Source organism: Hemisphaericaspora subhashii, assembly GCF_019202705.1.
Source record: "Hemisphaericaspora subhashii strain CBS 10753 chromosome Unknown scaffold95, whole genome shotgun sequence".
In the NCBI taxonomy this organism is placed as follows: domain Eukaryota; kingdom Fungi; phylum Ascomycota; class Pichiomycetes; order Serinales; family Debaryomycetaceae; genus Hemisphaericaspora; species Hemisphaericaspora subhashii.
Window position 1 is genome coordinate 1 of NW_026057261.1, and position 27,327 is coordinate 27,327.

At 34.0% G+C, this 27,327-nt stretch overlaps 8 protein-coding genes across 8 annotated transcripts; 2 read left to right on the forward strand and 6 right to left on the reverse strand. All coding sequences in view use genetic code 12, as the record gives it.

Annotated features, from left to right (window-relative positions):
* Positions 1-622: 622 nt before the first annotated feature.
* Positions 623-1,564, reverse strand: J8A68_002138 (uncharacterized protein; the record flags this gene model as incomplete). The annotated part of the gene is made up of 1 exon (XM_049405857.1): positions 623-1,564. The coding sequence occupies one exon, from the start codon at positions 1,562-1,564 to the stop codon at positions 623-625; it is 942 nt and encodes a 313-aa protein (XP_049264551.1).
* A 1,604-nt stretch (positions 1,565-3,168) lies between these two features.
* J8A68_002139 (uncharacterized protein) lies at positions 3,169-4,251 on the reverse strand (the record flags this gene model as incomplete). The annotated part of the gene is made up of 1 exon (XM_049405858.1): positions 3,169-4,251. The coding sequence occupies one exon, from the start codon at positions 4,249-4,251 to the stop codon at positions 3,169-3,171; it is 1,083 nt and encodes a 360-aa protein (XP_049264552.1).
* A 907-nt stretch (positions 4,252-5,158) lies between these two features.
* On the reverse strand, positions 5,159-7,986 carry J8A68_002140 (uncharacterized protein; the record flags this gene model as incomplete). The annotated part of the gene is made up of 3 exons (XM_049405859.1): positions 5,159-5,163; positions 5,557-7,873; positions 7,975-7,986. The coding sequence occupies 3 exons, from the start codon at positions 7,984-7,986 to the stop codon at positions 5,159-5,161; spliced, it is 2,334 nt and encodes a 777-aa protein (XP_049264553.1).
* A 2,757-nt stretch (positions 7,987-10,743) lies between these two features.
* Positions 10,744-12,510, forward strand: J8A68_002141 (uncharacterized protein; the record flags this gene model as incomplete). Its single annotated transcript, XM_049405860.1, has 1 exon — positions 10,744-12,510. The coding sequence occupies one exon, from the start codon at positions 10,744-10,746 to the stop codon at positions 12,508-12,510; it is 1,767 nt and encodes a 588-aa protein (XP_049264554.1).
* Positions 12,511-12,599: 89 nt separating this feature from the next.
* GRX3 (monothiol glutaredoxin) lies at positions 12,600-13,349 on the reverse strand (the record flags this gene model as incomplete). Its single annotated transcript, XM_049405861.1, has 1 exon — positions 12,600-13,349. The coding sequence occupies one exon, from the start codon at positions 13,347-13,349 to the stop codon at positions 12,600-12,602; it is 750 nt and encodes a 249-aa protein (XP_049264555.1).
* Positions 13,350-17,138: 3,789 nt separating this feature from the next.
* On the forward strand, positions 17,139-21,245 carry ADR1 (DNA-binding transcription factor; the record flags this gene model as incomplete). Its single annotated transcript, XM_049405862.1, has 1 exon — positions 17,139-21,245. One exon carries the CDS (start codon positions 17,139-17,141, stop codon positions 21,243-21,245), a length of 4,107 nt encoding a protein of 1,368 aa, XP_049264556.1.
* A 188-nt stretch (positions 21,246-21,433) lies between these two features.
* ZCF26 (Zcf26p) lies at positions 21,434-24,205 on the reverse strand (the record flags this gene model as incomplete). Its single annotated transcript, XM_049405863.1, has 1 exon — positions 21,434-24,205. The coding sequence occupies one exon, from the start codon at positions 24,203-24,205 to the stop codon at positions 21,434-21,436; it is 2,772 nt and encodes a 923-aa protein (XP_049264557.1).
* Positions 24,206-25,500: 1,295 nt separating this feature from the next.
* Positions 25,501-27,147, reverse strand: J8A68_002145 (uncharacterized protein; the record flags this gene model as incomplete). Its single annotated transcript, XM_049405864.1, has 1 exon — positions 25,501-27,147. The coding sequence occupies one exon, from the start codon at positions 27,145-27,147 to the stop codon at positions 25,501-25,503; it is 1,647 nt and encodes a 548-aa protein (XP_049264558.1).
* Between the last annotated feature and the right edge of the window lie 180 nt (positions 27,148-27,327).

Consider the following 27,327-nt stretch of genomic DNA (forward strand, 5'->3'; position numbering starts at 1 on the left):
TGATCGAGTTGATCATTCAGGTTAAGATGTTGCAAAAAATAAAAATTAATAAAAATAAAATTGCAAAAAAAATAAAATTCACTAAACTAAAAGTTGATATGCATATAAGATACAGCAATAGTTCAGTTTTTAGACCATACTACTATACTTTAGATGCCGAGGATTTTCTTTAGTCTGACATCACCTCATCTTAACTGATTAGGTTAAAAAAAAAACATGGCAAATGAACTAACAAGGCTATTTCTTCACCAAGTTATAGTACTTGGAGTGGCCATCGTATTAAGGGGACCACTACCAATGTAATACAGAATAATGGATGGAAAATGCAGATAATTGATCTCTTAAATAAGTATAATTGGCTATTAAATGATAAAGACGATACTGCATTTGCATCTACTATCGGATAAAGAGGGTTACAAAAAAGACTATACTTTTAATTTAGATTTTGTGCTTACGAAAAGATATAAATGACTATAAAAATTTATATATTATGCATAAGTTTTATCTCCAACCTAGAAATCAATCTCAATAATAATTATAAAACTATTCATGGTTCTACGGTATCGTAGTATTTAGCTCTGGCTCTGAGCTAGTTTCTGCTTCTGAAGTCGTCGCATATTCATTAATTACTATATGTTGGCATCGTACAATCACAGGGACAGGGCAGTGGCTTATCGACATGATAATCGTAGAAAATCTCATACCCGCCGTCTATATGAATCATAACGAATCTTTGTGAAGCATACCCCTTTCCTATATTAAAGCGATAGACTGACTTCCCATCCAATGTAATTTTTAAATATGGGTCGGTGTAGACGAGTGATCCTTTCGAAGAGTAGTTTTCAGAGTCTATAAGGAAGATCTTATTGCTTTGACCAAAAAAATTTGTCAACGTTATGGTATCAGAACCACTACTTGAGGTAATTTCAAGATAACCATTTTCCTGAGGAAAGCAAAAATTTGACAGGATATCTCCTGGGACAGTAACAATGTTCCCCGGTGATAATTTGATCCACCCTTTTGTGGTCTTAATCGGGGCACCGTTTTCAACCGCGAGCGATAACTTGGGTCCAAGGCAGATTGTCCCTAAGTTGGAAAATTGTTCAATTACTTTCAAGTTGGTATTTTCAATATATGTCAGTCCATTGGCACCATTATGGAGGTCATCGACTTTCATAGGACATGTTGTATGAAAATCCTTAAATACCATGGTTCCAATGTTAATTATACGATTAATGTAAGCTGACTGGAACCGGCTTTCACTGGCAGAAAGGTCGAAATAGCAAATGCCTTGATTTGAGAGATTTGCGAGTTCTGAAATATTGAACGAAGTTGCCATATGAATACCAGGTATTGTTGAAACGTAGAAGAATTGTCCTCCGTCAAAGACTCTAATGCGATTGATGTCGACGTAATCAGTATAGACATCAAGGAGCAGCATTGCATCACTGACATAGTAGTTTTCTTGAATTTGAGTTTCTTCTCCTCTAGGAATAACTTCCGTGCTCACCACCGATGAATCGAGTAATAATAGAGGCACAAACAACAGTAAATAATTGAACATTCTGAGCAAAATGTTTTTCTTGGATTGTATCAGATTAAAGACTATCTTATGTAAATAAAATGATTAATGCTGATTGATAAAAAGATATGCAAAGACTAAAACAAATAAAGGGAATAAAAAGGACTATTTATATCGATATCGAGACTTACAGAGCTTAACCACCAACTCTCGGATAACACGACATCAGCCGTTGTCGGAGGCTACCAGCGTGATAACACGGCGGACGAGAATACTCCCAAACCATCGGATGTTACATCTACAACAAAGGGAGTTAGGAAGATGTAACACCAATGAGACTTACACACTTTTTGAAACAGGGCCTATTGGATTGTATTGGAACCGAACCGCTCATATAGGTTTATATCACAGATTGCTTGAAATAAATGACAAAATAGTTGCAAAACAGTTGATAAATGCGAGTACTACTTTACGTATGGATGACCGTTAATTTCTGACCGTGACCTACTGTGGTTAGAAAGTCAAAATAATAGTTTATATTAATTACGATTCATGGATGATGTTGCAAAAAATAAATGCAAAAATAAAAAAAAATAATACACAAAAAATAATTCATTAGATTTTTTACTTTAAAAAATATTTCCAGCTGCATCTTTTGTTAGTCGATGTTTGAGACATTACCCAAGGGTAAAGACCCTAAGAAGGAAGCCACATTTGGCCGGAATGGATGCTAAGCATATTTGATGGCACCTGTTCTCTGTTCGCAGAGGAACTGAGAGATTATGTATTGCAATACGGGAGGTGAACATAGTTCTTTATATGCAAGCTAAGAAGTCGTCATTGTCGAGAACGGCGGAGAGAACCGTAGAAGGACTCTTGTTCATCCATTCCTGATTCCAATTCGAGGAAGGGGAAAGCCCACAGATATTTATCCAAGTCAGCTCAGACACGGTATGACGAAGATGGGACAGACGAAGCTAGGCCTAAACTCAACCGAACACAAGTGTATCGTCGTACCGTTCTGAAACACAAGGTGGACAGTGTCCATAAAGTTGAATTATAAATAGTCATATATATTTAAGGATAACGATGAACACAATAAGTGAACAAGGCATTATATTATGGTTTATACCAGTAAATTATGTTAATCACACATCTCCAACTTATTTGTAGATGTTTCTGGTCTCAATTTTAATAATACTGACTATTCAGAATATACTGCATATAAAACACGCCGATGGTTCAGTTATTTAATTCACTATAAACCTCTAGATTCCCAGGTTTTTCTTTAGCCTGGCACCTCCTCATCATCTCCAGTGATTAGATTAAGAAACCCACATTTCTCAGAAGGGTAAAAAGAAGGATGTGCACTCCGAAAATGCAACCGCGCTATTCTAGTTCCTTGCACATTAATCTCTCTGAAGTGAGTACAATTGGTTATTCAATTAGTTAATAAAGCAGTTATTGTACTTACTTCGACACTACCACATACGGAGGGTTGGAAAAAAAATGCAATTAGTTACTTTTGCATGTACTCTAGATAATGTACTTACAAAAAGCTATCAATGACTATATATATATATGAATAATTTTGATCTCAAACTTAGAAATACATCCTAATAATCATTATAAAACTATTTATGATTTTAGGTTCTACCAGTAGTTGGCACTGGCTCCAAGCTAGTTTCTGCTGCAGAAGTTGCCAAATGAGTCACTTTGGTCCCATCTTCTTGAGTTATTGTGGTCCAATGATTGTTGGTAGTCGTGATTTGAAGTATTTGAGTTGAGAATGTGGGAGTCGCACCTGGTACAGTATATGTAGGCATCTTACAATCACAGGGACAGGGAAGTGCCCCTTCTGCTTCACGGTCGTAGTAAATCTCGAACCCACCCAATACATGTGCCATAACGAATCTGAGTGGATTATACCCTTTTCCGATATTAAACAAATAGGTCATGTGACCGCTCAATATAAGCTTTAAATATGGTTCATCGTAGATAAGTGATCCTTCGGTAATTATCGAAGATTCATTGAGAAGGATCTTATTGGTTTTACCAAAAAAATTGGTTAAGGTAATGTAATCAGGAATACTTGATGTGACCGAAAGATAACCGTTCTCTTCTGGAAAGCAAAAATTTGAAAGTATATCTCCCGGTACAGTAACAATGCTCCTTGGTGATAGCTTGATCCATCCTTTTTGGAGACTCGTATAGTCATCGGTTTCAATCGTGAGTGACAGCTCGGGTCCAAGGCAGATTGTCCCTGAGTTGTACAATTGGTTAACTACTGTCAAATCTGTATTTTCAATATATAGACGACCATTGGCGGAATTCTGGAGATTGTTGACTTGTATAGGGTCAGTTGTTTGAATACCCTTAAGGATAGTGGTATTATAATTGGCTATACGATTAAATTTAACTGAGTCAAAATGGTTTTGACCGACAGAAAGGTCGATGTGGCAAGTTCCTAGATTCGCGATATCTGAAATACTTAACGAAGTTGCGTTATGAACACCAGGAATTGTTGAAACGTAGAAGAATCGTCCTCCATCAAAGATTGTAAGGCAATCGATGTCAAATTGATCTAGATAGATATCAACGAGGGACGTTATATCAGTGACATCGTAATTTCGATCGATTTCTGTTGCTCCTCTAAGAATGACTTCCCTGCTCACTGTAAGTGAGTCGAATAATAATAGTGGTAATAGCAAAAGTAAAAAATTAAACATTGTGAAATAAAATTTGGGATTGGCTTTATTGTGGTAGTGAAAAATAGATGAAAGATAGTTGAGAAAATTTCGGTATTGCGGGTGTATTTATAATAAGTTGCCATGACATTCCGAAAATGTCATAATAATAATATAAATTACAATTAATGGTTGAACGGATGATGTTGCTAAAAATAAAAAATAATTTTGCAGCAAAATAATTCACTAAATTTCTTAGTTTAAAATGTGTCTTTTTGAAATGTTAAAAAATAAATGTTCTGTGTAAAAAAAGAATGTGTTGGCCCATATTTTATGCCATATTGTCAGTTAAAGTAACACCTTCATTATCTGTAAGGCTCATGGATATCGCTGAGATGAATAGCTAGGGGATCCCATACATTCAATGTCATTTATATTACTATCAATACTGATGATCAATATTTGGGTCGGAAACCACGGGTTAAGACTGGATTGACCTGATCAACAGATCTAAATATAGATGCTTGGCAAAAGAAATAATTTTTTTTAATTGTTCCGAAATTAAGATTTTTTCCGGGCACATTTGTTAGGCAATGATTTCTTTTTTTTTTTTTGCAAAAAATAATAATAGGCGAGCAATAAAATATTTTACCGAGCCAGTGGTCTTCTCGACTTAAGGATTTTAACTTCTTTTAAATTTTATGTACAATCTTTTTGGTAAGCTACTTTGACGGTATTGTATATAACCTTTTTTATATAGCATATATATCAGTAAATGCCCGGTTAGTTTGTAGAAACAAAACAAAAAAAAATTAAATGAACAAATGCCTAAGTCTCTTATTATGCAAACTTCCCTTGCCGATCCTTCTTGAATCACAACTCGGATAAAAAAAACTTATAAATGCTTATTTCATTGGATTGTATTGTCGACGCCTGACATAGGTCAAAATCAAGCTTGCCTTCAGGGATGACATGCGATGCCCTTCGAACATCATTGATATTTTTTTTAATGAATATGTTTTAGTAAATAAAAGTTAGTTTTCTTGAATCTCTATGGGTCATCTGTCTCGAATGCCATTCGACAACAGTACGATGTATCAGGCAACTTAGTTGCATTGAAAAAATTTATTAGTATCAGGATAATCTACGTCTTTATGTCCTCCCGACATTTGTGTTTGCCAGATCCATCTAGAAACCATTTAATGTGAGCTGTCATTTCGGGATTTAAGCGATAACTACTTAATTAATTTGAAATTTCTATTACGTGCTATCTATTTATTGGGATATTTATTTCAAACTAAATAAAAATATTAGTCAAAAAAATTACTGCTCCTAAGAGAGACATACCACTACCAAACACTTTAGAGCCGGAACCTTCAACAGACAAAACTGTAACCTCCAGTGTTTCAACTGTTATCTGTGAGCCAGCGGGAATTGTTGTATCACCTTGTGTGTAGCTTGTTGCATACCCGTCTGTTTTAGGTATTGTACTTCCCAAAATCGTCATTGTCACATCTGATACCTGACCATCAATTGCCGTTCTCACTACTGTTTGATATGGAGTATGTTGTACTGCTGTCTTGGAAGCAGGTAGAGCCATAGAAGTAAGTGTACCATCAATGATAGTAGTTCCCAAACTAGGACCCGATTCTGCTGGGATAGGAATTCTCCCTGTGATCGTGCCAGTGACGGTAGTCAATGTCCCATCAATCGTGGTTGTTATTACACTAATAAAGGAACTAGTAGGGACAGGATTTTCAGAGGTAGTTTCACGAGGTGTTGTGGAAAGAATGGTCTCTGTAATCGTTTGTGTAACTGGAATTGTACTTTTTGTTACAGACGAAGTACTTGTTGAAGATTCCGAAACACTACTAGGATTTGTCGTCAGAGGCGAGTCCAGGTGATCAGAAGTACTAGGTTCAGGATGAGGATTTGTGGTGCTAGATTCCAGCTTAGAACTGTTGATTGATTCTTGCGGGGTACTAGATTCATCAATGGTGGTGTTACTAGTTTCACTAAGTATTGAATAGTCCGGTGCTGTTTCTGGTCCTTCACTACTGGTGAACACGGGATTCGACGATGAATCGGATTCAACCGGGTCTGGGTCCGAGGAAGTAGAATATATCAGACTTGTTGTTGATTCGCTATCACGAGACTCGAGTCCTGTTGTTCCTGGATCTGTAAAGGAGGAAAAGTCCGTCTGCAGAATTGTGCTTGATTCGGAATCAGTTTTTGAGTTGGTAAAGTCGGAAGGATCAGGATCCATTGATGAGTGGGTTGTTGTGTCTGAACTCGTTTCTTCTGTCTCCGATGATAATACAGGTTCTGAAATAATTGAATCTGGTTCGGTACTAGTGGTATCTTGTTCAGTGCTTGTGGATTCTACTTCTGAAGTTTTTGAATCTGATTTTGAGATAGTTGAGTCTGGATCCAGAGTAGCGGATTCGTTTTCTGAAGTGGCTGGTTCGGTTTCTGAAGTAGTTGATTCTATCTCTGAAGAAGTTAACCTGGATTCGGAAGTCGTTGCTTCCGGTTGTGATGTAGTTGATTCATTTTCTGAAGCAGTCGATTCAATCTCTGAAGTAGTTAACTCAGGTTCGGAAGTAGTTGATTCCGATTCTGAAGTAGTCGTCTCTGGCTGTGATGTAGTTGAGTCATCTTCTGAAGAAGTCTGTTCTATCTCCGAAATAGTCGATTCTTCTTCGGACGTAGTGGTCTCTGGTTCTGGTCTAGTTGATTTATCTTCTGAAGCAGTCGATTCAATCTCTGAAGTAGTTAACTCAGGTTCGGAAGTAGTTGATTCCGATTCTGAAGTAGTCGTCTCTGGCTGTGATGTAGTTGAGTCATCTTCTGAAGAAGTCTGTTCTATCTCCGAAATAGTCGATTCTTCTTCGGACGTAGTGGTCTCTGGTTCTGGTCTAGTTGATTTATCTTCTGAAGCAGTCGATTCAATCTCTGAAGTAGTTAACTCAGGTTCGGAAGTAGTTGATTCCGATTCTGAAGTAGTCGTCTCTGGCTGTGATGTAGTTGAGTCATCTTCTGAAGAAGTCTGTTCTATCTCCGAAATAGTCGATTCTTCTTCGGACGTAGTGGTCTCTGGTTCTGGTCTAGTTGATTTATCTTCTGAAGCAGTCGATTCAATCTCTGAAGTAGTTAACTCAGGTTCGGAAGTAGTTGATTCCGGTTCTGACGAAGTGGATCCTTCTTCGGACGTAGTTGGATCTGGATCTAAGGTAGTTGATTCTATTTCTGACGTTGATGGATCCGGATCTGGATCAACAATTGTGGTCCACCTATAATCAGTGGTGGTAATTGTAAGTGTTCGAGTACGGTCAGACGATGTCTGAGTTGAAATTGTGGGTATCGTACCTGGGACAGTATAACTTGTGAACTTGCATTTGCAGCGACAGACATTAGCCTCACCTGGAACAGGGCCGTTGTATACAATGTAAGTTTCAACAAAGTCAAGAAAGTAGTCCTTCTGAAACTTATTCTGAAGATATCCTTTTCCTATGTCAAAGGTAAAGGTTATCAGATTCTCATCCACAATTTTTAAATATGGAGCAATGTAGATGAGTTTTGAAGTTTTCAGTAAACCAATAAGACTCAAGGAATTTTCAGTTCCACCAAACTTTGCCAATCGAATAGGATAGCCATAGCCAGTCTGTGAAGTAACACGAAGGAGTGAATTTTTCCCACCCGTTGGAAAGCAAAAGCTGGAATGTATATCTCCTGGAACCGTAATTATGTTTCCCTGAGACATACTAATGCATCCATCTCCTTTTTCTTGGGGGTATTGGTCGTAGATTTCTAACTTGCTGTCGGATACGAGACAGATTTCTCCATGGTTTTCAAAAGAATCGACGCGTAGGTCAAAATTCTCAAGAAATATACTTCCCCAATTCGCGAACAATTCGGTAGTCATTGTCAGAAACAGAAAATTGCTAACAAGTGCCATATCACCATCGTTTACAAAGAATGGAAAAAGGAAATTCTTGATTCTATAATTACGACAGTCGAAGCGGAAAGTTCCAAAGTTCACAACATTTTCAAATTGAATTTCTTGAAGATTATAAGTGTAGTCCGGAAATGAGGTAGAAAAGAAGAATTTTCCACTTCTCTCAACATCAATAATCGCAAGACGAATTTTGCTTTCGTAAACATCGACAATGGACAATGTACCTGCAATCCAGTATCTCGGAGCAAATTGCGGATCTCCTCTAAGAATAAGTTCCCCCACCACATCTAGGCAATTTGAAAATGAATCGAATAATAGTAGTGGTAATAGCAAAAGTAAATAATTATGCATTCCGAGAAAAAATTGCTATCTTGAATAATAGTAGTAATTACCAAAAAAAAAAAATTAGTCGAAAGAGAATTGATAAATTTCTAGTATTACCAGTGTATTTATAATAAGTTTAAAAACAGTTATCTCTCAAACCCTTGAAGACTTTTGTCTTTCTGAACACCAAAAAAATCAATACGGCACTGTTTATGCAAGAAGAGAATGCCGTTCATCTGGTATGATCTGATGATGTTGATGATGCTGATGAGTTATAAAATTAAATTGGGCTGCAAAAAAAAAAAGAAGTTAAAGAAAATAAAAAGTTTAAATAAAGAGAGAGAGTGTAACTACATAAATAAAAAAGTCAATCTAATTTTATATATTTTTTTTTTAACAAAAGTCATCATATTTTCGTAAAATGAAATATTATTATTATTAATAAATTAATGATGTACCAAGTCATCATCTTGAGTAAACAAGAAATAGTGGCCCATCATTTTAGGAAATATGAAAGGTTTTGATTGGATTTGGGAGTTGTTGACACAATCAAGAACAGGCTTAATTAATACCCCATAATGTATCGTTGGTTGTTTGACTAAATAAACCACTAGTCTATAAAGTTTGATTTAAAATAACATCATTAGTTGAAAAACATAAATAAAAATTTATTTATAAGAAATATAAATAAATAAATAAATATAAATTGTTCAATCCGAAATGCAAAAAAAGAAAAGAAAAACCTGAACAATTCAAAAATCAATTTTAATTTAAATGCAAAAAAAAGAATTTAACAACAGCTGAAAGAACATCAATCTTTTTCTCATCAAGGGGGGGGATTTGGAGACGTGGAGTACTGGACGAGTGGTATAAGACTATTCTTGTCAGTTCCTAACCATCACAGGAAATTTATATTTTTATTATTTAAATCATTTGTTTACATGGGATGATCTGTCATGGTCATCAATCTGATAAAATAAAGAAATCATAAATAATAAATTAATTTAAACTGGAAAAAAAATATAAATCAATAAAAATAATTTTTCGTTGAATAAATAATATTTGTAAGATACTTATTCATGAGACAATGACATGGATATAATTATTTTATTACTTTCGTATTACCAGCATGAGCACATTTATATGTATACGTACGAATTGATAATTCAGGTCCCAAAGAGATCTGAAGGAAATTCCCAGATAATCTAAATTGATAATGAGAAATATCTCATGGGATTGAGTTTTGGATTCTTGAATAATGGACAAACCGAGGTTGTCAAATCAATCATTATCACCTGTAGATCTCACTCAATCAGGGGCGGCGATGTCCATCAACCATTTTTGATATTTTTTTAAAGGAATATATTTTAGTAAATAATAATTTGATTTTCTGGAATATTTAGTGTGATCAGTGTGCCAAATGCCATTTTGGTAACAGTACAATGTATCATGCATCTTAGTTCGATTAGAAACGATTCTTATTTCCGGAGAAATGTACGCTTTTTATATTTCTGGTGACATCCAGGCAGAGTTCATTTCATGGGCGGCCGCCGACTCGAGATTTAATTGATAGATCTATTATTATTTGATATACTTAATCCATTCTGATCATTTATTAGGATATTGTCATACCCTACAAGTAATACATTAAGTAAATTTGTAGCTGATGGTGTTGATTAAGAACAGTTTTAGGTAGGAGGTTCTGCTCGAATCACCCTGTTGTAACATACTTTAGTTAGTAATGAGAAACGCTGAAAGTTTTAGAGCTAGCGTGCTGGAATTAAACTTGCCTCATTATCTAAGTCATCGACTCAATAGAAAACTCCTCGCCATCCCACTGTTACTTTATACTGTATATTGATATCTCCCCGATCAATCAGAACTGCTCTAAGGTCAATCTATGACCTCACTGGTTGTTCAAGACTATTACTGATTCGGGGCCATTTTTCATTCCTTCTAGTCATAAGAATTCTACTCTCACCATACACAAATTTCTTATGTGTCTTATGTAATTGCTCCAATGATAACAAAGGGTGGGGGTGCTTGCGTGAGATTAGCTAAAATGCAATAGGGTTTAATAATTCCTTCAGTTATAATCGGGACAATCTGGTTCCAGATTTTGTTTTTTTGCAACTAAAAATTCCCAAAAAAATCGTTCGCACAAATTTATTGAATTTTCAACCATTTAATTTAAATTTTGAATTTTCTTTTATGATTTGAATTTGAATAATTTTATATCAAAGATGAGATAAATGTCACCAAAAAGAAAGAAACCAAAATATACAATAATAGAATCGTCATTTGAAGAAATAGAAGATGATACTGATGAAGAAGTATATCTTAGTCCAAGAAAACAACAATCACCTATTAAGCAACAACCATCCCCCATCAAATCAACACAACCACCACCATCAACATCAGCAATCCAATGGGTAGACAAATACGCGCCCCTAAATACAAGAGATATATGCATCAATCCAACTAAACTCTCCCAAGTCAAATCTTCCCTATCGGCAATGATAAAGGGTACACTGAAGTCACGAATTCTAATCCTAACTGGTCCTTCAGGTAGTTCTAAATCAACAACCATAAAGCTTCTAGCAAAGGAATTAATACCGACAAGTTCAATATTTCAGGATCCGGTAATTGAATATTTTGAGAATTATAATGTGGATGAGTTCTTAAATGATTGTAGATATAAGATTGGGTCTAATTTAAGTGTAGTCCTCTTTGAAGAATTACCAAATGTGTACCATCATGATACTTTGATGAAATTTCGTCATGCATTGATGAATTGGATATATTATGAAGGAGAATTGCCGCCATTAGTGATTTGTTTGAGTGAGATTGAATATAATGAAGGAGGGGATCAAGTGATGTGGTTTAATATCGAGAATAATTTGACGGTGGATACTTTATTGGGAAAGGAATTGAGTCAATTACCACAAGTGGAGATTATTAAGTTTAATTCAATTGCTACTATGTTTTTAAAAAAGACGGTGAATAGAATAATCAAATTGGAGGATGAGGTTTTCAGGCAAATACCAAAGACTAAACTTAATGCATTTTTGGATGAAATGTATAAGGTTGGAGATATACGATCTATGATATTTAATCTCCAAATGTGGACAATATTCACATTAGCTGAACAAGAAATAGACGGGGGCGAAACAATTAATCTTCTGCCTAATTTTATACGAGAAAATCAGATAAATCTATTTTATGCAATTGGGAAAATCATCTATTCTTCATCAAATTTTGCCAGTTTGTCTCAAGATAATGCTGATTTCTATTCTGTAGAACAAGTCCTATCTCAATTCCCCACCAATCTTCCACTACTCAATCTATCCTTATTAGAAAACTATCATATATTTCGTGATTCAAACTATCCAATCGAAATCGCCAGTAATATAGTCAATGACTTGAGTTTATCAGATATGTCCACGCCACAACTACAAGAAATTGGAATCAGATCAACTAGGATCAATCTCCGTAAGACCCCAACAACAACCAATAATGTTCATTCTACATATAAATCAAAAATCAAATTTCCAAGACATTTCAAAATGATAAGAATGGAACGTAAAACCATGTCACAAATAAAATCATATCAGAAATATATTGCTCCCAAAGTATCATTCTCCGATTTGAATCTTATTGATGGATATTATTTACCGATGATAAATAATCGGAAATATCCTAAGAAATTGAGATATGGACGATTAGGGGGGAGATTTTGTGAGATATATGCCGATGAAGATTTGCCTATCTTTGAGAATCATAATGAGAATGGGCGGGGCGGGGGGATCATGTATGAATATGATCAATTTCAGGCTGATGTTGCCGAGAAGATTAATCAAGAGATGCGAGGTGACAATGATGGTGATGATATTGGAGATGAAGGATATTTGAGTGATCCAATTGAAGACTCCGAGGCAGAGAAGAATGTTGATACAGATGAAGACGGATTCCTGTCTGATCCTGAATTGGATATCCTAATCTCCCAAGGACGAATATGATAATACAAATATTTCTATAGATTAATTACACTAGATAAATAACTCACTCACACACATAAATTATATATTCGTAGATTCACTGATTCCCCCTAAGCAGTGGTTTCAAGCGCATGTTCAAAGAAATGTTCATCCTCTTCAATGCTTTCCTTAATAATATCCAACCCCCCTTGGAATTCTCCATTAATATATAATTGTGGGAATGTTGGCCAATCACTAAATGCCTTCAATCCTTGTCTTACATTATCATCCTTCAAAATATCAAAAAATCCAAATCTAACTTGATGTTCTCTCAAAATTGCCACTAATTGTCTTGAAAATCCACATTGTGGAGCCGAGGGGGATCCTTTCATGAATAACATTATTGGAGCCGCACTGGTCAATTTCTTGAGTCGTTCATTAAGTGCTTCTTCTGATTCTTCAGCAGGTGTGGAACCTACCGGTGCTGCCAGTTGTTGTTGTGCAGTAGGTTGTGGTGGTATATTTGTAGTTTGAGCGGCTGCTGGGGAACTATTTGAAAATTGATTCAAAGCTTGAATGAATTCTTTTGGATCAGCACCTGATAATTCCTTCAATATGGTTGAATTTCTAATTAGGATAAAATATGGAACTGCACTCACTTCGAATAATTCACTTATTTCGGCCAATTCATCAGCATTTATCGAAAGAAATAAAACGGATGGATCGGTGGCTTTTGATTCTGCTAATGTTTTAAAAACACTATTCATGGTTTTACAAGGTGCTGCCCATGGAGTATGGAAATAAAGGGCGATTAATTTAGATGGATCTGATTTGGTTAATTCGGTGAACTGCTCTTCTGATTCGATTTCAATGACTGCCATAGTGAAATGTCCTTGGTGTTAATGTATATGTATGTCTAGATTTGTTAAAGAGAATAGGAATTGTGGTTGATCAAATTGATTATTAATTTTTAGAAGAGGGAAGAAAAAAAGAAAAGAAAAAAAAAATTGTCGATTGTCACGTGACTAGTCGCGTACTTCCGACAAATATGGGACTTCTGGTAACTTACCTGTTTTCAACTGTAATAGTTATTACTAGGTAATAATTATATTGTATATAGTCAGATGAGATGTATTCTTCTTTATCTCGAAAGGCAATAAATATCGAATAAAATTGCAAGCTCTTCTCACTTCAAAGGAATAGAAAGTCAACTTCAATTTATGAGAGTTTATGAGAATATTTGAGCACCTGGTTGCAAAAAAATTTACAATGAATAGAGTTCGACAAGCTCAACTAACCAATCATTGATTAGGTTAATTTGTTGCAGTGATATTAACCGTATCGGTGGTTTTGTGCGTTTATTGATCCCTTTTTTAAGGTCTAAGGTTTTAGACTATAGCTGATTAAGTTTCTTGGCTCTAGATTGACATTATCTCATAAAGATATCATGTTTCATTTGCCATGAATATAGACGAGGAAGAGGAGTTGTTCCGTTCGGTAATCGAGACCTTCGATGATCATCAAGTCTAATTCGTATCACAGGAGCAGATGCATTTTCATTACAATAGTTACTCGACCATATTCCTAAAGTCCGAAGACAATTAAGAAAAACAAGTTAGATATCCCTGATACGGGAGTTTAATCAATTCTCTTTGGGGTCATTTATGGTTTTTATGCTGGCTAATTATCAATTAAATGGAACGAAGCCCGGTGTTTGTAGTTAGCTTATTCTTTTTGAAAATGAGTGACTTGAAGAAATGGCGCGGCTATTCCATACCGCGAAGGTTTCGTTGATGCTCATCAATTGCTCATCTTCGCTCATCTTTCAACTTCTTGAATTTATCTGGGGGAGGGGGGGGCATAAGAGAGGGGTGATCTTCTAATCCCCCAGCTTTTTACATCTCCGAGTAATGTATAACTCCTTGAATAAAAAAAACGAATTTGTTATTACTTTAATGGGATTAAGCTTTTTTTTTGGTTAAGAAATAAATAAATTTCTTGGATTTATTTATCCTTTTAAATTTTTATGGTATCAGACAAATATCAATCAGACAGACAGACACGTACAGAAAGATAATAGAATGACTCTTTCAAAATGTTTGATTATTTCTCTTAATGTATGTCATAGCATAAACTAAAATATCAATTTTGACATATAAACTGTAACAACACCCTTTTGTAATATGTCAAAGTGTTTTTATAGAGTTAGGTAATGATTTTAAATTTCCCTTAGCTCGTAAAAGAAGTTTTCGGAGTCGGAGTTGAATTTCTATATGACAAACTGGCAGTGGGGTAAGTCTCAAATTTTCAGACACTTTTTTTTGTGTGACGTATTTCAATTTTGTGTCCTTACCCCACATTTATCAGGGTTTTGTCTTTGGTGGTTGTGACTCGTGAGAGAGTGCTGTTTTAATTGCGCTTACAGACATTTTTGGTAAACATAAAGCTGGAAATCAAACATCTTTTTCCTTTATACACAAAAAGCCTGGACTACGATAGTAAGCGAGGGCATACGATGGTCAGGAGTTTTCAATTAGTAAGGATGGGTTGCAAGTAGAGAAATTGATATGTATGGCGTTAGTGTCAGATTCATGGCAATCAGAGTATTTCTGTAGTAGGCCTCTCTTATCAGGATTTGCAATGAATGTTCTTCGCCATTAATTTTTCTTTTCTGGCAGCCAAAAGTGATTTGGTTTGGTTGTAAAAATTTGACTTTTTACTCTTTAATGTTCTTATTCTTCATATCATTATTCAATCAATCATATACTTTGAAGTGCTAATTGAAGAATCATTGAAAGGTAACTACCGTCTCTTCCATTACATACGTTGTTAATTTGTTTTACTTTTGCTGGTGCTTGTTTTTGATTTGCTTAAAAGGTTTTTAGAAAGTTTTGCAACAATTTCCAAAATTTTAAAGTTGAACCTTAAAAATCAATTGCTGAAACAGATTTACATATTTTAACTTCTAATCAATTTCAATTGCTGATAGTTAAAGGAGGTTATCCAATTGGTTTAGAAACTACATACCAGAGACGATAAATTTGACATCAACAACCAGCAAAGGCTCCAATCTGTTCTGATACTTAATAATCATATCCTATACGACAGGTTTATACGAGATTAACTTGCTTATCGGAGTTTTCCCGCGACATTTTTTTTTTTTGGGACTTCGGTTAATTTTCAGACACAAATTACGCATATACTAAAACCTTACTTTCTTGTACCTTCACATACTTTTGTACATAAGACAAATACCTTCAAAAGAACGCTATTCAATTTCCACTAGTCTAGATTGACTTACATAACTTAAGATTGACGAATCACACGTTTATTGTTACTACTTTTGACAGATCAAGTGTTAATTTTAGGGGTTCAACAAATTACTCAGTTAAAAATAAACAACCAAAAAAAAAAAAGACAACACCCAACAAACCCGTAATTAGAAAATCAATATTTTAAAAAACTTTAAATCATAAAATAATATTATTGTTAAGAGAAAGAGAAAGAAAGAGAAACATAGAAAGTTCAAGAGAGAGAGTTTTTTTTCTGTCTGATTTATTTTAATCCTGTCGCTAGTGCTCCACCCCCTCCTCCCCTTTTTAAAAGGAAAGAGATTTTTTTTTTTTCCAGAACTTCATTTTTTTGGTCCTTTTCTTTCTTTCTTTCCAATTGAGTATAAAAAAAATTTTACTCATCAAAGGATAATTTACTTACTTACTTCCTTCCTCATTGGAAAATCAACTACCAATTACTTTTTTGAAATCAATCAATCAATCTAGATAGATAGAGATAGCCTACGCCACAGACACACACCACATACTCCATCCATTTGTTTTTTATTTGCATTTGAAACAGACACACAAAACTATTTTGATTGAAAGTTTTTACACTCCACAAAAATCGCCACCCCTTTTTTTTTTCTTTACACTGAGAGAGAGAAAAAGATTTTCCATTGAGAGACTCTGAAAGAAGAAGAAAAATAGCAAACCAAATTAGTTTTTTTTTTTCTTCGTCCCCCCCACATTATTATTAAAATTTATTTTTAAAACAGACACAAATTTTATTATAAAATAATAAATTATTTTTTGTAAGCTGGTACACGCATAACAATTTAACTTTACATTCAATTCAATTCAAATTCAACTTTTTTTTTTGATTCAAAGTACACGAACAACACGGTTAGAATTTTTTTGTCTGTCTTTTAAAAAAGAATCATCAGTCATTTTTTTTTTTTTAAAGAAAGAAAGAAACGAATATCGAGATTTTTTTTAGTTTTAGAAAATCACTTGATTAATATTTCTAAAGAGATAAAACCCATTCAATCATTCATTTTATAAACACTTGAAGTGTTAACTATTGTTATTTCTTAAGGAGACTTCAACTTCAATCTCCCATTCCCCATCCCCCCCACATTCAACACAGAAAAATCAATAGAGTTTCCCCCTTGTTTTTATATACTACAAATACAATATTGTGGAACTGAACCAAGAAAAAGGGAACAATTAATTTAATTAACTAATTAACTAATATATGGATAAAGTGAAAAAGATAAGTTTCAACATACTTTTTTTGACTTTAGGAACTACGTCAAGTACAGACAACGAAACAATAATATATACATAAATATAAATTAATGAATGATTTCTCAAGCTCAATACCCAACATTTCATATGAATTATAATACAGCAAACCCTGGAGGTATAACAGATACTTCATTATTGAGTACATCACTATCTATGGCGGAGCATTCTCATGAAAAAGTCTCAACTCCGATCGGATCTAGCTCCAATCCGTCAAACTCAACAACAACAACTACCGGTCCTAAAGCAACTACCACCACTGGCAAGAAACAAAAGAATATTCCATTGGAATTAACAGCGTATGGTACAACACCATCAGGTAAACCACGTTTATTTGTATGTCAAGTTTGCACAAGAGCATTTGCTCGTTTGGAACATCTACGAAGACATGAAAGATCACATACCAAAGAAAAACCATTCAGTTGTGGAGTATGTCAACGTAAATTCAGTCGTCGTGATTTATTATTAAGACATGCTCAGAAATTACATGCAGGTTGTTCAGATGCAATAACTAGATTAAGAAGAAAGTCAATTAAACGTTCTCAACTGGGTCAAGATGATGATGCAGACATGGGAGATGATGATTCTGGTGAAACTACACCTATAGCCAGAGCCAAAAATAATGATCCAGTGGAGTTTAATTTGAATCTTTTTGATACTAGTCCTGATGTAAATACTTCAAAATCAAAGATTACTAAGTCTAGTTCTAAAAGAAGTTCTATGATAGGAACAAGTAAACGGGGTTCAAATACTTCTACTACTAATTCAACTAGAAAGAATTCATTAGCTGCACCATTACAAAGACAAGCTGTCAAGAGAGGGATTTCTGGAGTTAAAATGAGAAGAGGTGCTTCATTTTCAGCACAATCTGGTCCAAATTATGCTGCCCGTGAACCTGAATTTACTGAGAATTATCCAAATACCGAAAATGTTCAATTTTCGACTCCTCAATTAGGTCCAACTGCTTTTAATGATGAAATGAATTGGTTAGGTAGTTTATCTTCTATTCCAGGCTTATCAGACAATTCTAATTCAATGATGAATAATCAACAATTTGGTAATCAACAACAACAATCATTCACAAATGCTGCAAATTTCGCATCAAATCAACTTGGTTCTGAACGATCAACAAGTGTACACAGTGTTAATTTTGATGCATCGTTTATAATGCCAGGTGCAGCAATTGCAAATCAAATTCAAAATGCCATGAACCAACAGGAACACCCACAACAAGTACCGCCATTACATCAACTTCAAGTACAACAACAGCAACAGCATCAACAACATCAACAATCAATGGGTCGCACTCCAATACTGCATATCGCCTCACCAAATCATCCAATAACGCTTGGACAACAAGATTCAAATATCAAGACTGAAGATTATAGTGATTTCGGATATTCATTTTATGACGTTCCTGAACATTTATTACCTTCCGAACCACCACTTACCCATCCCATACAAGGTTTTAGAACATTAACTCCAATCAAACAAGAATCTGAATCTCCTGTGGCTGAAGTACAGAAATTAAAGAACCATGATACTGGAAATAACATGGATCTTGATTTAACTTTTCTTAATGATATTGATGAATTATATCATGGATTTGATTTTAATTCCAAATTTATACCTGGTGGTTATTCGTTATATGTTGATAATCATTCCGCTAGTTCTTCTGGCATCGATGCTAATTCACCTATTAATTTGATTTCACCTTCTAATATGAACAATTATGATATGAATAAACCAGGTAGTGTTATTTCAGAACCACCCCAGAATGGAAGTAATGGATATGATCGTCAGAATATTTTGATGTCTCAACAAATGCAACAACAACTTGGAAGTCCTGATTTTAATAGAAATTTAGCTGATATTCATGGATCTCCCCATCCCCAACAACAACAACAACTCCATCAACAGCAACAACATCATCAACCACAACCACAACCACAACATATTGACCATGCAATGATGAATAGATTGAAATTGAATAATTATTCCCGGAATAAATTGTTTACCAATCATATGAGGCATATGATTAATAAAGCATTAGGTAAATATCCAATCAGTGGCATTATGACTCCAACAATCCCATCAAATGAAAAATTGGAATTTTATCTTACAACATTCATCCAAGTATTTCTTAGTCATTTCCCATTTATACATATTTCCAAATTAAATGAATATGAAATTATGAATATGACTTCGAATGAAGATATGAATAATGAAAGTGCTCGAGTTTGTTTACCTTTATTAATTGCCACTATGGGTGCATTATTGGCCAATAATAAGAATGATGCTGAACATTTATATGAAGCCTCTAGAAGAACTATTCATATATATTTGGAAAGTCGGAAGAATTCAGTTGGTGGTGGTAATAGTGATGAGAGTAAGAAGGAGAAGGGGGATAATAATAGTTCTACTGTGAATCCATTATGGTTGATTCAATCATTGACTTTGTCGGTTATTTATGGGTTGTTTTCTGATAATGAGAATAATGTCTATATTGTGATTCGTCAATTGAATGCATTGAATTCATTGGTTAAGACTAGTATTAGAAGTAATCGGGTTATATTGTTTAGTATTAATGGAGAGGATGAAGAGATTTATAATAAGTTGTCTTCTTCTGGTGGTGGTCATGGTGGTTCTGATGATGCTGGTGGTATGTCATTATTTTCATGTAATCATAATGATGAAATGAAATTTAAGAATAATATTAATATTCAATCACAAGTGAGAATTGTATTTATGATTTATCGATTAACTAATTTTTTGTTGATGATGTATAATGTTCCATTAACCTTATCCCTGAATGATTTGAATAATTTATGTATTTCGAATCAAGATGATGAAATATTATGGAGTTTTAAGAATTATCAAGAATTTCAAGAATTCGGACAAAAGAATAATAAGACATTACTGAATTATTTAAATTCTAGTGAACCTATCATATTTAAGAATTTATTATTGAATTTAACCAAAGCTGGTAATCCTGATAAAACCCTTCTGCAAGATGTTGAACAAAAGATTATTAATCAATTATCGAAATTAAGTAGATATGGTTTCATTTGTTTGGTGCATGGATTATATGAAATAAAGCAATATCAAGAAATGAAAAAGATTGATGTATTTAAGATTTTGGATGAATTGGCTAAATTCTTACCTACCATTAATAATGATTCAAGAATTCATAAAGATTTTGAAAAATTGGATTATGTTTTATTAGCAAGTTATACTAAGATTTCATCATTAATTGATTTTAAATTAGTTAAAGAACAAAGTTGGTTACGTAATTTTGAAGAATTGACCAGAAATTTTAATAAAGTATTAATTGATAATAGTCCTGGTAATTCATCTAATCCAATTGATGATTATGATTATTTGAAGATTATTGATTGTTGTATGATGATTATTAAGTTGGTTTTATTTAAATCGGAAGATATACCTGATCATCATCATCAGCTGCAACACACTTCTATGGATACAAAGTCGTCATTTAGTACTGATTTTGGATATTTGAATAATAATAATGGAAATTTCATTCATGATGATAATAAACAAGTCTCAGCATTATTCACTGATGAGAATAATTTACATGAGAATAAAGAAAATAGTTTGGCTATATTTGAAAAGAATATTCATTTAAGAATAATTGAAGAATTTAGTTCTTCAAGTAATTTAGTTCATTCACAAATGTTATTCCATGTATTTACAATCTTGGCAATCTTTTCAATTTATATATTAAAGAAGAATGAATATAATAATACTGGACATGCTGCTTATTCTCCTGGCAACAATAACAATAATCCCGATTTAATCTTTGCTTTGAATCAAAGATTTAGTATGGTTTTGAAATTATTAGAAAAGATTGAAAATTATCTTAAGGTCAAGCTTCAGACTGCTGCTGCTGCTGCTGCAGGTGGTGCTGGCACTATTGCAAGTAGTATGGCTTTGAAGTTAGAACAAGATTTTACTAATTTACATTTATACAATGGAGGATCTAGTACTGGTGGTGGTGAACAACCTGGTAGTGATAAGAGTTTGGAGAATACGATTTATATTTTAAAGATTGGTGAGATTGTTTTGAATTATGTTTATGATTTCAATATTAAAGTTTGTATATTTAAGAAATTGGGTGGTAGTTTGGCACAAATTAGAAAATTCTTGAATGAAAATGAATCACGATTAATGGGATAGATAATTATATATCCTACTTGTTTCTGTTGTTTTATAGTGATGTTGTTTGTTGGCTATGTATTTAAAAACTGTATTTATTTATAATATTATTAAAACTTATTTATTCTGTAATTACAATAATGACCTTTCCTAGAGAAATAATCATCTTTTCTTATTACAATTTATTAAAAAATCAGAAAGACTATAAACTAAACATGTCCATCATATAACACATCATTAACACCAACACTATACATAAACATATCCAACGGTTCCCTTTTCACCGTCCCCGATCCATTCCCACTCCCATTCCCACCATTATTCACAATCTGACCTTCCCGACTAGAATCCGAAGTAGTAGGCGATGACGACAGATTCGGATTCGAATATGATTGAAATTGATGATGCTGATGGTGGTGATGATTGATCATGAGGGGGATTTTTGGATTTATGCTCTGACTCATAGTTGCCATAGGGAGTAGGGCTCCAAATGAATCGATAAAATTGTCGTAGTCTTCATTGAACGTGACATAATCGTGCTGATCATGGGCTGCATGGAATGGAATTGGATGAGGTGGTGGTGGTGGTGGGATGAAGTTAGGTTGTGGTTGTTGTTTGAGGAGGGGATCGAATTGGGGTTGGACGGGCTGGGTTGGAATTGGGGCGGCGATGATTGGAGGTGCAACCGGTGGTTGTTGTTCTGGAATAGTAGTTGTTACGGAGGTGTTGGCTGTCGTTGGGGAAGTATTGGTTGTGGTTGTTGTAAATGTAGGTGCTGTTGGTGGGACCATGGATAATTTATTCCCATTCAAATCCAATTCAAACCTTTCCATTAATGCTTTTTGCATATCATCCACAATTATATAAAATCTTTTTGATATTGGATTTGATTTCGAATAGAATTCAAATACCATTTTTGCTGAATTTAAATATTCCATTTGTTTTCGGGCCAGATATCCTTCTTCTTCAGTATATTGATTCAATTCAAAATATAATATCGATAATCCGATAACTAATGCCGCCATTAAACAGCAATGGATAATTCCATTCGATTCAACACGTTGTGGGAGGAAACGGATATATCCTATATAATAATCTATTAATTGGATGACAAGGGATGATGATTTGACGGTTGCTTTACAGAAATTGCAAAGGGCAATATCTTGACGAGATTTTGGTTTTTTGGTAAATGCTTTCTTTTTCTTTTTGTGAAAGACTAAATACATGAAAAATGGACGACAAAGGAGGACTATTCCATATAGTTGAGACAAATGGACTAACAACAATGGGATCTTGGTATCTCTGATCAATTGTTCATTATTAGTATTGGGAACTAAATTATTCTCAACAACTTGATCAATCTGAATACTTCGTGGTAAATTAAGTGATAATATTTTTGATTCAATAGCGAGTTTCTCCGCTTTATAAGGATTCAAAATCCCATCAACGTAGAAATTCCTGACAATCTTCCCATTTAGTCTTGCAATCTTAGTAGCCTCAATCAAACAAGTTATCCGTTGATATTTTATCGGTTTCCCCAGAGTATCATATTCATAAATATCTTCATTATCAAAATCATCCCAATCATAATCATCAATAATCAATGGTCTCCCCACCAAAATCGACGCAATTCGATCATTCACATAAAGACTCTTAAACAATTTTCTCCTATGTCTAATATATCCTTGATCACGAAATGATTCATTAATGAATTTTCGATGTAATCCTAAAGCTTGAGCGTTTCTAATTGCCATACCTAACATCAACCAAGCCGTGTTTCGTTGTTGGACCGATTGATAATAATAAAACGCAATTATACAAGCTTCAGTTATCCATAATCTGCCATTATTCATGTGTTTTTTGGTTAAATACATTCCGAATTCGAAATATGCCTTACCGGTCATGATTGTCGGATTGGGGATTTGTTGAATTATATCATCCAGGGATAATTCCGCATATGTCAATCCGAGTCCGATAACTAAATACAACAAAGCGATTTTCTCAGGTGGAGGTGGCGACGTGGCGGATGAATCGGGGTGTTTGTTATCATATACGAAATCAACAACATTGAGTACGAAATGGTTCATGTCGAATAAATAACATGCTTGAGATATGTTCATAAAGAAAATATTCACCAAATAATCACAAATATCTCGAGTGGGTAATTCAACTTGTATAGCATCACTTGATTCATCGGGTATATCGGTGATTTCTACATTGGATTGATTGGATGTGAATGCCAGTTCTCCAATTCTATCACTAAAGATTTTTCTACATTCGAATAAAAATGCAAGGGGGGAACTTTCACCGAAATATCGTAAATTTCCGGTTGAATCATATAAGACTCTTGGTGGTTCTCGCTGTTTTGATGATGATGATGATTGTTTGGTGGTACCGGCTAATAATGCGTCTAATTCTTTTTGTGTTGGGTTCTTTGGTTTGGGTATAGAGTCTTTGGAATCTTCTGGTTGGTTGTTGCTGTCGTCTTCTTCTTCAAGGGTACCGTCTTCGCATATTCCATTGTCTCCATCGTTGCATAATGCTGCAGCTGGATTGTGTTTGGAGACGGGGTTATTGTTGAGGATTTCTTCATGATCTTGTCTATCTTCATCTATACCTTCATGTTCATCCTCATCCTCGTCCTCATCCTTAGTTGTTGTAGCGTCTACTTTATGTAAAGGGAAAGTAAGTAACGGTTGATAATGTTTTGGAATATTATTCTTTTTAGATAAGATCTTCAAGATATGTTTATCTATTATTGTATCATCTTTACTAATCTTATTCTTAGTGATATTATTCTTAGTAGTTCTCTTTTTATTCTTACGTCGTATAGTTCTTCTATCAATTATACTAAAAGTACATTCAATTGATTTCTTTAAACATAAATCACATGGTGTAATTCCACTACATTTAAATTTCCTCTTTTTACAATAATCACAAGCACGTGATACTTTAGTTCTTTCAATTGATGATGAATCCATTTTCTTTTAAAAGCTTATTGGCTAGTTAGGAGAATCTTATGAATTATATGGAATTGGAATTGAAAGTCTTTTTATTCTTTTATTTTATAAACTTAACCTCGGTTCAAATATCGGGAATAAAAAAAAAAAAGAAATTGAAAAATTTGGGGGAAAGAGGAGGAGAATGGCTTTTCTTTGTATCTATTGATTCTTTGTACGTAATAGAAGAATGCTTTGTATTCTGTATGATGAGTATACCGATAAACAATATGTCTGGATGTGTATGTGTATGTGTGTGTCAAGTGATATATACGACAGGAAAATGAATATGAACCCTTTTGAAAAAAGAGACAAAGTAAGAAGAGAAAGAGAAAAAAAATAGAAGATGGAAGAAGAAGTAGTTAAAGTTGTGACAGGGACGGAACAGAGAGAGACAGGAAACTCTCTTCCGCCTTGACTCATATAACCTTTCGTATAGAAGAATTAGCGAATAGTACAAAGTATGGGGGGGCTATGTTAAGAATAAGAGAGAGAGACACAGTAAGATCTCTTTGTAGTCGTTTGTAGATCTCGGACGTGGGGGGGTTGATTTCCCTTTTAAGCAACAAGAACAATGACTTATAAGGCACCAATAATTATTTTGTACTTTCCGAGTACATTTCCGAATGATCTAGATTTACATTGTTTCAATATTGTGTAATGGTATATGTCTGTGCTAATTCATAAAACGCGCGTTTGTGTTGTACATGAACCGCATAGAGAATTCCTTATTAGACAACGGGTACTAAAACGTTTCAGTCGCACGACGTTGCGTTATTCTTAATTTAGTAAGTAATTCCGGAGATCTGATATTTTAGGGCTAAACCTGTGAATATAAATACATGTAGATCTTCAAATCAGATATGAATTCGGCAACATGGAGCATTCGGTTATTGTTTCCTATTAAACAATATCTATCAAATAATACAAGGCAGACAATTGTCGTTTATCGTTTGTCTTTCTCTTATACCTCGGGTTCATAGATTGTTCTCTTTCTTCTTAATCAGTAAGTGGAGTAATATTGTTGTAATTCCTCCACATATAATTCAACTACATCATTTGATGACAAATGATATCTCATCTTCTCTAGTCTAGACTTACAAAACTACAAGCAGTACACAAGCTAAATTTCAAAAAATACAACGTTACTTTTTTTTATTTTATTTTATAATATTCTGTTTATAATATTCTGTTTATACAATTTTATAAATAACTCTGATTTAAATAAATATGAAAATATGCAATTTAATAATGAACTAATGGGTAATGGTAAGGATCTACCACCATTCAGGAGAATCAGAACCATTTGGTCTACTAACACATCTATATCCCAATTCAAGATTATCAAACTCACAAACTGGTCTTAAAACTCTAATAGTTCCCTTGAACCCTTCTGATTCCATTGAAGTGAAATAATGATCATTCTTTAAAATATCAGGTTGTTGAACCAATAAAGCCCTCAAGGCAGTATTACTAATTCTATCAACTGAATCATAATAATTCAACTTTAAGAAATCAGCAAAAATAGGATTATTAATCACTTGAGATTCCCAAATCTCTTTTGGATATTGACCTTGATTCATTAATAATAAATCATATTGAACTAATGAAGATTTAGCCCAATAACTTCCACCATACTTATTACGTTTATAAATCGCTACCAAAATAGCAATGGCAACCATACATCCAGTACCATAATCACTCATTGGGAATGGTGGAACCATTGGTTCATCCTTACCCAAAGATTGACCTTGAATCCAAGCTACACCGGAAGCACAATCGGCAATTTGTTGCCAACCAGCACGATGAGACCATTCTCCAGTTAATCCAAAACAATTTTCAGATCCATAGATATATCCTTTTCCTCTAGCAATACCTAATTCAGCTAATTTTTTAGGACCATAACCTAATTTTTCAATCGCACCGGCACGATATCCATCAATAACAATATCAGCATCAGCTAATAAGGCTTCGAATTTGATTCTATCTTCAGCATTCTTTAAATTTAAATTAGTGGTATGTTTACCCATATTTCCATCAACTTGGAAGAATGGAACATCTGGTAAAGTTTCATCACTGGTGACTTTGATAACGGTGGCACCATATTCAGCTAAGATTTTCCCAATAGTAGGACCAGCAATAATTCTACATAATTCCAATACTTTAATTCCTTCCAATAATTTCTTATTAGAACTTGGAACAAATGGAACTGGAGGAGTGGTGGTTTCTAAAGTATCAACTTCATATTCAGGAGTATTACTAATAGTCTTACCATGAGGAGTTTGTAAAAATTCTTCTGGTTTAAAAGCTTCAACCCCAGCTTGATTATTTTTGGTATTCAAAGCTTCTAATTCATCACAAGTATATTCATCCAAAACATCCTGGTATTTCTTCACAATAGCTTCATAATCAGTAAATCCGGGAATAAAAGCTGGTAATCCAATCATATTCAAAGTAGTTGAAGCTTCCAAGGATCCATGAATGTGATAATATCTATTTCCCTCTTTTGTTCTGTATAAATTGGCAGACATTCTACGATATGGATCACTTTGTGCTTGGTTTAAATCAGTTTGTTTCAAATATTTGAGAACTTCATATTTATCCCCCTTGAAAAACCCATTCACACTGGAACAATAAGTGGAGAATAAGAATAATAAAGCATGTTGTAAATCAATCTTACATTGATCTTCAGTTTTACCATATCTTTCTTCGGAGATTGCGAGAGCGACGGTTGCTTCTAAGGCCTTTAAGGCGGAGATCATTTCGGTTTGTTTTAATGGACATGGGACACTTAAGTTCTTACGTTCATTATAGAATTTGATTTGCTTTGCTTTGGATTTTAATTCTTCTGGAATAAGATTGGAATTTATTAATGTTGAGAAGATTCTTTCTGTTTCTTCTAAGGCGGAATAATCAACAGTCATAATGGGTAGGTTGGTTGGTTTAGCGAAAGGTAATGATGATGATAGCTAGTGAGTAGGAAGAAAGAAAACAGAAGTTAAGAAATAATTTAAACAGGAATTACAAGGATTTATTAATCATAAAATAATTCCAGGAAGAAAGTATCTCCGGTATTCAATAACACCGAGTATCTATATTGAGGA